The sequence below is a fragment of the Lineus longissimus genome, chromosome 11 (genome assembly GCF_910592395.1).
Source record: "Lineus longissimus chromosome 11, tnLinLong1.2, whole genome shotgun sequence".
Classification (NCBI taxonomy): Eukaryota; Metazoa; Nemertea; class Pilidiophora; order Heteronemertea; family Lineidae; genus Lineus; species Lineus longissimus.
Genome location: NC_088318.1, coordinates 5,804,927 through 5,817,106, shown reverse-complemented (window position 1 = coordinate 5,817,106; position 12,180 = coordinate 5,804,927). Strand labels below are relative to the sequence as shown.

The window sequence follows — 12,180 nt, the reverse complement described above, 5'->3', positions numbered from 1 at the left end:
TATGGCGGCAACAGCACTCATCCACCACCCGCTCCCAAAACTGTTCGCGGTTCGCACTAAATCCGCTGCACTCACCAAAGAAATGGACGTGCGGATCATTGAAAGACTTTAGACAGCGTGAGCACTCAGCACTTATTGCTGTAGGGGTGCTTAGTGTGTTAAGGGGGGAGACTGGTCGAAAATGTTAAAAAAATTATTTCTAGATAGTTATTGGGAGGGTAGGAATGAAACTTACAGGTTATGTTTCGGGCCTTGAGAGGATTATCCTGGCAAATTTTTTTGGAGTTCCGCCAATGGTAATTATGGTAACGGCGGCCATCTTGAATTTCCATATATGGGCAATTTGGTAAAAATGATTCTCACAGATCAGAAGTCAAAATTACCTTTTTATTGAACAGAATAACCTAGGAAACAAAGTTATATCCCATGTTTTGTGAAGTTACAAAGAATTATCATGGAGGGTGACTAGACCCCCCCCCCCGCCCCCGAAAAACAGATCATCAGACGTTGTTTCACCTCACCAAAAGAGAACTTCTGGTTTACCTAGAGCAGTGAAACTTGGTATTATTGTAGATTACTTTGTCCTAAACAAGCCCTGAAAATGTCAGCCCATTATCCTCAATAGTTACTGAGAACCATTTGTTCAAGTTTCATAAAACGTGAAAAATTTTCATTTTCAGAAAACGCAACCTAAAGTTTATCTTTACCAAAGTAGCCTCAATAACATCTAGAACTGTCCAGATTTGTACCCTTGCTTTTCTTTTTGTTCCACCCTGTCCTTCTTCTTTTCACGCTTTCTGGCCTTTTTGGCTGCTTTTGAGAGTGTCTGTGCCTCCTTTTGGGCTTTTTTGATGCGGAAAGTGTCAGTCTTTTGAGCAGAATGTGCTGCTATTGAACCGGGAGCTATCCCAAGATGTTCCAAGGTATCTAAGATACTGGAGGCCCCTTTGTTCCACTGTCCTACACCAAGGGACACACCAGACTACAGTTTTTCTTCTTGCAAATTTGACCTTGGGAACTCGACTCCAAATGACAGCATGAAGGGATTCATTCGCATTTTGCGTCTGATTCCCCGTGCACCTTTTCAACAACTCCGGATCAGAAAGGCGTTTGAAGAGAGGTAGAACCAACTCCCCTATTTCTGTAGGCAATGGAGGATCAATCTCCTTCTTCTTGCTCACTTCATCAAAAGGTCTACCCTCCTTTTGAGCTATCTTATACCAACACCAACTATTGCCGCAATGACTGTGATGGGGATCCTCCATTGACGACACAGTGTGAAACAGAATTGCCTACACTGCATTCCTCATTTTTTCAATGTCTGGACTATTTTTCACAAGCGCATTCCGATAGTAGTTACTCCATCGCTTCATCCTGTCTCCAGTCATCCGATTCCGTCCACGATATGCAACCTGCTTTTGTTTTGCAGCACTTGTCAGATTATCAAGACCACTGTACATGCGCTTGTGGACATGATTTATGCACTCTTCTTTAGTTACCTGTACCCCCTCCCCATAGACCTGATTGTCATTTAGAGTTTTCAAAGTACTTGAATCCCCATCACCAATCATTTCGGTGTATCTCAAACCACAAGATTCCACAGACCGGCCCCATAGAGTGAGGGCAATGTGAGACTCCATGTTTCCAGAAGCCCCTTCATAGTTTATGTCACAGTCGTCAGCGTGTGCCTCCTGCCATATCTTCCGATCCTCCTCATCCTCGATTTTTTTCCCCACCAATTCACACTGAGCGTAATATTTACAACAGACATGATAGTCCAGAATCAGCCCACTCAGAATCTCGATGACAAAACCCACTCCATATTTAGATGTGTGTCCTCTTTTTTGCCATGAACCGTCAAAGCTTACTGCAATGTCCAAAACATCTTGGCCCTCCAAACTCGGGTCCAATCCGATGTAGAGATTTCTAACCGCGAGACAGGCTTCCGTCAAAACATCCAATGAGTTAGAGTTACGGATGGAAGTATGAACAGAAGAAGATGAAATTCCAGTGAATGTTTTACGTTGCAGACCACCGTAAATGTTCATGACCCCTGTCAATTTGTTAAGCTGTGTACTGGTGATGCCAATTTCATGCGCTGCCAAGACAGCCCTACGATTTATTTCATACGGAGATCTACTAGAATTAGGTTCGATGTTGAGAAGTTGAGGACTGGTCCATTCTTCGGCCTTGACATTGGAGCAGTTGCTGCAGAAAATACGAAGCTGTGTTGCATAGCCTAAGCATCTTCCCGTTTCCAAGTCCATTTTGTGCTGCAGATGCTTCTTTTGGCATGCATTACACCTAACGTTGCACTTATCAAGAAGTTTCTGTAGCTGGGCCAGCTGAACAATGCAATACTCCCTACCCTTTGGCTTGGGTTTGGGGCCTACCATTGCAGTGAGAAGCTGATCTACAGGGGCACCATAGAAAGTCAGTTTCCTCTTAGTTGCACTGATGACTTCCTCTGCATCGGAATCTGATGAATCTTCAACAGGAATAGGAGTAACAAGGGCTGGGGTAGCGGCCCCTGATGTAGAAGAAACAGGTTCTGGGGTAGTCGCAGCATCCATAGTGGCATCACAGGTCCCAGCAGTGTCAACATCAGCAGTGTCTGTATTTTCATTTTGAAAATTTGTCTTGGGTTTTCTACCCCTAGTCTCAACATTCCGGCGCCTTTTACCGCTAAACGAAGCTTTGGTAGCTTGCTTTCGTTTTCCCATCACTCTATGAATTGATTTTGATCCGAAAATTAGCTTGTGAGAATGGTTTTGTTAGCAAAAACAGCTGATGACGACTCAAAAACGCAAAGTTTGTTTACAGTCGGATATAGGCTCTGCACATGCGCACACAAAGGATTGTGGGAGGGCATTTAATTTTCTGACCAATCAAAGCGCCGTTAGAGCATGCCTGGTATCCCCGTTGACGTCATATCAGATGAGAACCAATCAGGTTCGTCGATAGCGTTTTTAGTTGCTGGGAAATACGCTTTGATTCCCTTCAGATATTGACCCCTCATGGATAAATTAGGTAACCTGGTTGCATATGATTATGTCTCGTTGATAGTCGGCAATCTCCGTGATCATTTGAGACCAGGATGAAATGAAAACATGGCGGATTACCGGTAGTCCAGTCAATTTAGTATTCAACCTAGAAGAAATTGGAAAAGAATTTCTGTTTGCTGATTCTGATTCTATAGGTTCTCAGGATTGTATATATATAAAATCCACCAAAATCCGACCCCGGGAAAGGGTCTAATTAGCCTAATTAAAGATGGCCGCCAAAATTCACTTTGAGGGCTCAATTTCTCCAATACTGTTGGTTTTAGACCCATATAATGTATTATAAGTAGATAGGAAAGTGATACCAAGGAGTTGATATTTGATGTTAAAACATTCTATGACGTCACCATGACGTAGTATTGCATAATCAGTACTTATGATGACGTCATAATGACATCAACTCTAAATATTAATGTTAGACCCATATAATAGTAGAAGTAATTAGAAAAGTGATACCAAAGAGTTTACATTTGATGCCAAAAACTTTATATGACGCCCCCATGACGTAGTATTGCATAATCAGTGCAGGCAATGAACCACTGGGAAATTATGCAGTCTCCTTGACACTGGCATCGAATTATCTTCAGTATAGAAGGTGGAGCAGGTGGCAAGTCCATAGTCCATGGCACTAGTCTGTCATTGTCGAGTTTCCACCCCAAATCTTCCGGTTTCATGCTCTCTCTGGCTTCCTCCCCCATCCACGCCTTGACCTGATGGAAAACACGAAAACTATGATACTTTGCTGCATCTGATGTAGGTGGTAAACCTTGTATTTGCACACAAGCAGCACTTTTGGCCACTTTGTCACGGAATTTCTGAAGCCACAGTGTTTCCAATGTGTCCTGTTCCTTTCCACCATACAGACAAACCAGAGCCTTTTCTCCAGCAAGCTGAATGTCCTCCTTCGTGGTTGCTCTACAAAAGTCTGCAGCGTGCCTTTTGAAATGGGTAGCCGACTGCATCTTTTGGAGAGGAACACCCTTGCCTATCCCAAACAAGCGTGACGTTGTATAACAGCAAGCTATTGCATGGATGAAGGGTAGATGGCAAGCAACACAATCACCCAAACCTGTTCGGAGTTGGTTGACATCCCAATGACCAGCAGTCTTGTCTTGCTTTGGTTTGTCGGATCTGTAGATAAGACTGTAGAGGTCTGCTTTGGCATGGTGTACGAGAAGAACCAAAATGTCAGTGTCCTCGCCAATAACGTGGGTTGCACCCATTTTGGCACACTCGATCCCGGTCATTGCCACGAGAACGTCTGCATCGCCATCAGCATTCAAAGTTCTAATGTTCTTTTCTTGAAGTTTGTCGCATAAGAGATCTATGAACGCTTGTTTATTGTCAATGTTGGCCAAGAAATTCTCTTTCTTGGATTTTAATGACGTGTTGCTGGAGAACAGAACCTTTGGCCCGACTGCTCCCTTCGACCTTCTCTGATGGGTTGCGTCTTTGGTTGAAGATCCACACTTGTATCCATCAAAGACAACGGTTGGTTTACTAAACTTCAAAACGTAATCCACATACATCTTGATGATGTCACCAAAAGTGTCTCCTTTCTTCCATTGATATTTCTTTGCATTGCATTATTAGCCGTAAATAGTGTTTGCAGTTCTGGTGGATATGGTGGCAAAGGTGGTAGTGAAACTTTCCCATTATGGCAACAGTTGCGGTTTTCTTTGGAGAAACAAAGTGAATGGCAAAAGTCGCAAACAGTGTTCATTGGACCTATGGTGAAAGTGTCTACTTGTGGTGGGAATTGTCTGGCAATGAATCGCTGAAGTGGTCCCATTTGGTTTGGTGGTATGGGTTCTGGTTGAAGTTGTTGAATGGGATGAGGTTGTTCATAGGCTGCATGGTGTGGAATGGGTTCGGGTTGTTCATTGCCTGCTTGGTCTGGAATGGGTTCGGGTTGTGGCTCATTGGGTGCTTGGTTCGTTTCATGCTGTTGTTGCCGTTGGAGTCTCCTGGATATTCTCCTTTTGTCCCGGGTGTTTTCATGATCCAGGCGTCTTTTACGTGGGGTTGGCATGATGTTGTCTACCTTTGTTGTACTGGCTGTAATTCCGAAAATTGAAGCGTTCAGGGTTTGAGACAAAATTGGGAGGGGGGGGGGGGGGAGTACTGTGAAGTCAGAATTATTTGCGTTCCTTTATTTTCAAGTTTACTGAAGTGATAATCACTAAAATATACTGTCGCAAAGAAGAAAATGTAATTGAAATTACTATTAAGTAACGGCCAAGTTGCAATTTCACGAAAGTTTAAATGAAATGGCCGCGAATATTTCTGTGTTTACAGTACATTGCTGGAGGTGGTAAGTAACCCAAAATATTATGTCATCTTATACTTGGAATGCTTGGTCACTCAATGGCAAATAACATAAGAATGGCGTTATTTGTATGTATTTAAAATGTAGGTTTATTCCGGGGTAGGAAATATATAAGATTACAGCAGTTTGTTGTCAGTAGGCGGCCATAAGTAGGAAGATTTTCAAGTGATATGCATGATGGAAAGTTGTTTTGATATGGTTAGCTGTCTGGAGTCACTGAAAAAAGTTCGACGTTGTGACACTTGTGGGGCCTAAATCAGTGTTTTTGTAAGAATTTATTGAGTTTCATCGTCAGAGAGCACTTTCATTGCTTCTTCCTCTGTAAGATTTTCATGAGCGTTTGGTTCTGGTTGTTTATTTTCTGTGGCCTGTGGCTCGTTGGGGGCATCTGGCTGGGGTTTGGGCTGAGCTGACTCGAGTGTGGCCTCAGGTTTAGGATCTGCTTCCGTGTCTGCCGGCTTCTCGTTTGGAGTGGTCGTCTGTTTTGGGGTACTGGTCATGGATTCATCTAGGGATTCGTCTAGGAATTGCGTTAAAGTGTAGTCATCGAGCTCCATTGATATGTTTGGAGAGGAGTTGTATGCAGCTGAGGTGGTTGGTGTTGGCGATCAGTAGGTTTTCTTGATCGAGGCCCTGGCAGCTGATTTGGAAGGGGACGACATGGGTGAGCCTCGACTTTCCAGGCGTTTCACTTTTGCTTGCAAGTTTTTTTTGGCCATGAACTGGAATGTCACCTCTTTTTTCAATGCAGTCATCTGCATTATCAGATGATTGAATTTATGGTCTGTCGTTTCCCTTGCTGACTGGAATTTACTCATTGCCCTTGGAAGTTTGTTTTCAGCGACATTTACCTGAAGAACAGCAAGGTCACTTTCTGTCTTCATCCTTGAGTTTGGAAAGGATATCGTCAGCAACTTCTGGTGGCGTAAGGAACTTTTGGGGGGAAGGTTGTGTTGCCATCTGAAAAGAAATTAGGAAGACAAAGTGAATAATGCATAAAGATTTTTGATTGAAAAGAGGACCTTGGTTTGGTTAGTTGTTCTTGTTGTTGCTGTGTAATGACATTGTTGAAGTGGGGTCTTTCAAAAGGAGTGATAGTCGTTGTTTACAATTGAACTGTTTGATTTGTTTACAATTGACATGTTTGAGCTGGACTGTATATCTTTTGAACAGACTTGATTGTGAATTTGAATGGAAAGGCTGAAAGAAGATAGTTAGAAGATGTTGCACTTACTTCACTTAATTAGAGGTCTCAAACTGTGGATGAATGATAATGGTGTGGGTTCGTGTGTGTACCGGTAGTTGGATCTGAAGATAAATGGAATTGATTAGAAGGTTGAAAGATATGGAATGATAGATAGTTGGGCAGTGAGAAAGTGAGTTGATTGGTATGAATATTTTGCCATGGTCTGCTGGCATTATTTGTTTACTTTGGAACATAATGTTTTTCATCCAGAAGTATTAAGGTAGCAGGAAGGGTTGAGCGTTTGTGGTTTCTGAGTCTGAGGGGGTTGGTGTCTGTTGACTGTGCTTTAAGAGAGACTAGGCATGGCGCTAGTCTCTCTTAAAGCACAGTCAACAGGCATTTGGTCTCAGTATTTGGGTTTTGATTGCCATGACTGTACCCCTGTAAAAGTCAGAGGAGGAGAAGTTTGGAATGATGAAAGCATTGAAGAAGAAATGTTATTATTGAGGAAAGCAAAATTTATTATGAGACTAGAAGGCAGTGTCCTGACTTGATTATTTTGAAAATGGCGGTGTGAACACATTAAAAGGTGGAACATGGCATTTTATCGACTTTGAAGTGTTCCGCAGTTAAAGGGAGACTATAGGCAGCAGCTAGGTAGGCAAGATAAAGTCATACAAATTTGCCAATAGGGGTCAATCATATCTCTAGGCATGGCGCCAGTCTCTCTTAAAGCACAGTCAACAGGCATTTGGTCTTAGTATTTGGGTAAGTACAGAATCAAGGCAGCTCAGAGAGCAATGATTGAACGATGCTGTGAACAAGTCCAAGGATACTGCATCAGTCACGACCAACTTCTCATCAGAAAGTGTCACCACCAGCATATTCAATGTTCAGTTCCAACCTGTACCAGTCCAATGCACGCCTGTCATGGTCAGCAGTGGTCAGCTTAGCGCGATATGGAACATTCTTCCGAAACTCATGCGAGGGAAGTCTGCTCATTAGCCTATCTCGCGCACTGCTCCTTCTTGTCAAACATCGTAGTGAAATCGTGGTACAGTGGGGCGTCCTCGAGGATTGCAGCTGGTCGGACAGACGTGAGGTGGAATGTGGGCGGCTGCACTTCTTCGTTGATGTGCGATGGCAGATAGCACAGTTGTTGCGTTGCATGACAGCTGAAAGTGAATGTGATATCATAGAACTGAGGCGTTTGCAATGAGACTATAGGTGAAGTAGAAGCAAGGAGTGAAATGGGCCATCTTCCAGTGACTAATATACAGAGTAAGGGCACTGGGTGTTGTTAGATTCAGCATTGAATGTATTCCTCGTACAAGCGTGAATAGTGTGGAACCTTTATAATCCTAGTTGGATAACCACTGAGTAGATGATTTGAAGAGTGCTCTGTGGATGTGTGCCTGTAATGTCAATGAAAGTATGATGAGGTGATGACGATAGTGGAATGACGAAATATTGGAAAGAGATATATTCCTAGAAGAACATATGTCCTGTTTTGACTAGGTGGCGCATTTTAGAATCAGCAGTGAGCACTGTGTGTAACATGGTGGAGGCAGCGGAGATAATAACTGTGTCGAAAGTATTGTTAAGGGCCTTCCCTAGGCCCATGGGGTTAAATTTACAATCCACGATTGAAAAGACGTAGTTTGATCGCATTCAACTATAAATCCATTGAACAGTTGTGTTGCTTTAGTCAACCGATGACCTTTTGTTGGGCCATGATCGGGGATTGTAAACTGTAAATGTATTATGGACTGGGAGAGGGGGGAAACACAAGTGAAATAGACCAAAACAAGTGATTTTGGGGCTTTGGTTTAGACGCATGCCCCACATGCGCCATGCGGGATTATACGGTTCATGTGAACTTGTTGACATCTACATGATCTAGTGCTGTTATGGTCATGGTACATGGTAGGCCTAATCATCATGGCTATATGTTTCAGGAAAAGCTCGGAGTAAAATGAACTGCCGATGAATAATGATGTTGTTCATGTTTACCATGTTTACTAGTACATAGCCATAGGGTATGCACTGGCCAGTACACTTTCTGCACGTCGTCATGGTCATGTACGTGATACCTTGCATATTTTGTTTTTTGAATGCGCATGCTTTTTGGGCAAAATCACTTGTACCAACACTAATGAATAATGTCTTCTTATCCCTATGACTCCATACACAGTGAGGGCATTGTCCCATTCCCATCAAATGGTAACTTATTGTACCGTATTAGGGTGGAAGTTGGGGAGCAGATACCTACCGTTGCACGCCTGTCATAATCAGCAGTGATGAGCTTAGCGCGATATGGAACATTCTTCAGAAACTCAAGCGAGGGAAGTCTGCTCATTAGCATATCTCACGCACTGCTCCTTCTTGTCAAACATCGTAGTGAAATCGTAGTGGAAAACGTCTGGCTTTGCGCCAGACGTTGAGACTAATAAGTGAAGAACTAATAGGTAAAGAACTTCTACTTGCGCGAGACTGCTCTGATAAAATTATCATTGCAGAGACTACGGTGACGTACACATATATTTTTTACAGTCAAAAATGCCCTCAAAAGACGACATGGAATGATTATTTTATTGATATTTCCTACTATATACCTTCCAATTATCACTTTATACAAATAGATCGGCGTTAGGTCGCATGCTTTTCTTTCCTGGTGACACTATAAAGCAAAATAGTTGCAACCCCGTAAATGCGCTATAAGTCCAATAATAAGTGACGGTGACCCGTTATAAATGTTTCGCCAGCTTCGCTTTTTTGCCGCTACGCGGCGCGTTGGGCCCTTGCGTCAAGATTAAATGACGCCTCCTGGAATGTTTTTTACTCTGTAACCACATCAATTGGTTAACAAATGGTGATAGTTTACATCTCAAATCATGAGATTTGTATTTTGACAATAAAAGAAACTTTTTCCCTTAAATTTCATCCTCTGATGATAGTTTACTTACGTGTATAGGTTAGCTTGATTTGTTGATGTACTGGTGGTATACTTGTGTTGATTCAATGAAGTCAGCAGAATGGCTTGGAAAATGTTGACCTGGGGAATGAAATGAAGTGGATAGTGAGCATGATGACAATCTGGGCAAAATTACTTTGGGGACATTGAATTGAATCCATGAATCAGCGCTGTGATCAGTAGAAGTTGAAACGTAATTTCCTGATTTATACCTTAGTTACCTTGGTTTATACTATTCAATGTGCATGCGCAACACTTACTGGAGGCAAATTCTTGAAATGTAGTTTTAACTTCTGCCGAAGACTGTAGGAATGCTCTGGTAGGCAGTATTTTTTTGGAACATTTTTCATTAGTTGCCAATGAGACACCCTGTATAATTTCGAAACTGAAACGGACACAAACAGGACCCAGCTTACAGAAGACCATAATAGGCTACTTCCATGAGAAGACCTTGCCTCTAGACTTCTTATTCTTGAGGGTTGGCAGTGGGACACCGGCCTGTATGCGAGACACCCTGTATTTGTTGGGAGTTCTCTGTATGTAGTACATACAATACATGTACTACATATGTATGGTTTACATATCGGTGCAGTTGAAGGCATCATACTGTCTTATACCGTACAGTGCTTTATCAGCTTCATCAGCAGTGCTGGCTCGGCTAGTAGGCCTATAGCAACCAAATTTAAATACACTTCTTGGTTACTCGGTGTAGGCCCTGGTCTATTATTGGACAAACCACACCACAAACCACAACAAAGGAAAATGTGCTCCAGCCGGCCTGGGTCAAATTCATCATCCCGTTTTACGGGGATGATTTATTTGTTTATGTAGCCGACTTCGTCATGTTTGTAAAAGGTAAAAGAGAGATAGATATGGGGTATTGTTGGAGCTTAGTTTTTAGCTTACCAATGCAAACTTTAGGTAAAAGAAGTCGAGATTTGAAGTCTAATCGGGAAAACAAAGAAACTTTGAGAGCACATGGAAATTGCCTCGAAAACTGACCCAAACCATGTCTTCTTTTTTTCAAGCACAAAATATAGTTATTTATCACCAGAAGTGAACTAAATATGCAAAATTTTTGGGCACATTGCTTCTCTCACGGTCTATTATGGAATGTTGAGGGCCGCCATGTCAAGAAGATGTCTGAACTGCTTTTTGTAATATTTCTTCAAGCGCTTTCTAGCTGAAGGGTAGGCATGCAAGTATGCATCAATCAAGTCCACTCCACCCATGGTGTTATTGTAATCACAACAGACCTTAGGCTTGACTTTAGCCTCCTGTGCCCTTCTGGCAGGGATCTCTACAGTCCTGGCATCATGATAGGTACTCAACATGTGCACGTCCTTCTTATCCTTCCACTTTAGGGCCATCAGCTTACCACAGTACAGTGCAGCGATTTCCCCCTTTTTCAGTCTCTTTCCAGTCAGTTGCTTGGGTACTTCCTTTCTATTAGCCCTGAGTGTGCCAACAGCATCAGTGTTGCTCTCACAAAGTTTATCATACAGCTGAGGGGCGCTAAAAAAGTTGTCCATGTTCACCGTGTACCCCTTGCCAAGAAGATTGTGTGCCAGAGTAAGGACCACTTTAGCACCCATGGAGTCCATCTGCCTGTACTCCTGCCTGTATTCTGTGTCCTTCCCAGTGTACACAAAGAAGTCCCAAATATAACCAGAAGAGGATTCACATATCTCAAAAGACTTGATTTCGTAACGGGCACGCTTGGAAGGAATATACTGTTTCCAGGAAAGTCTCCCTTTCCATAACATAAGGCTCTCGTCTACTGCCACGTCACGTTCTGGTATGTAGACTGAAGAAAATTTCTCCTTCAGATGGTTCAAAATGGGTAACAGTTTGTACAGTTTATTGGGCACATCAGGATCCCTTTGTTCGTTGTCCGAAAAGTGCAGGAACTTGCAAATCAAACCTCTCCCTCTGAATTGTCTTGGCAAAAATGGGGGTAACCGTAGTTTCTTTCTTGGAGAAGTACATTCTATTTGTGGGCTTGTGAACCACCCCTTTCAGGAACAACAGTGCAAAATAGGTCCTCATCTCAGCTGAATTGGTGGGAACCCATTTCTTAGCTACAGCTCTACGTTTTAGGGTAGGCCCTTTCTCCTGAAGATACCGTGTAGCAAATAAGTTTGTCTGCTCCACAATATGGTCCACTATCTGGTCATCAAAATACACTTCAAACCAGTGCATGGGGTTCTGGGGGTCATCAACATTCACTTTGATGCCATGATCACCAGTAAAATCAAACGTTGGCCTTCCCTGCCCATTGAACCTCCAAACACGTGGTTGGGCATCGTTCCCACCATCATCACTGGAGTCGTCATGTATAACATTATCACTTCCTACCTGACTGTCAACATCATCATTTGAGTCTAAATCAGAAGCCCCAACCATGTACACTGTAAAAAGTGAGAACACCTAGAACATGTTCAAAATCAGAACACCTCGATTTGAACCCATTTTTTGAACACGTTCTGAGAACATGTTCTTCATATTTCTGGTGTTCTAGTCCTAGAACACGTTCACAATACAAGGTGTTCTACCAAGGAACACGTTCTACAATGGGACACGTTCCAGAACACGTTCTCAAGTCAAAAGAACATGTTCTAGTATTTCA

The 12,180-nt window shown here is 42.7% G+C and overlaps 1 protein-coding gene across 1 annotated transcript; it reads right to left on the bottom strand.

The window, feature by feature from the left end:
* Positions 1-10,657: 10,657 nt before the first annotated feature.
* LOC135496099 (piggyBac transposable element-derived protein 4-like) lies at positions 10,658-11,317 on the bottom strand. The gene has a single exon (XM_064785233.1). The coding sequence runs from the start codon at positions 11,315-11,317 to the stop codon at positions 10,658-10,660; it is 660 nt and encodes a 219-aa protein (XP_064641303.1).
* Positions 11,318-12,180: the final 863 nt, after the last annotated feature.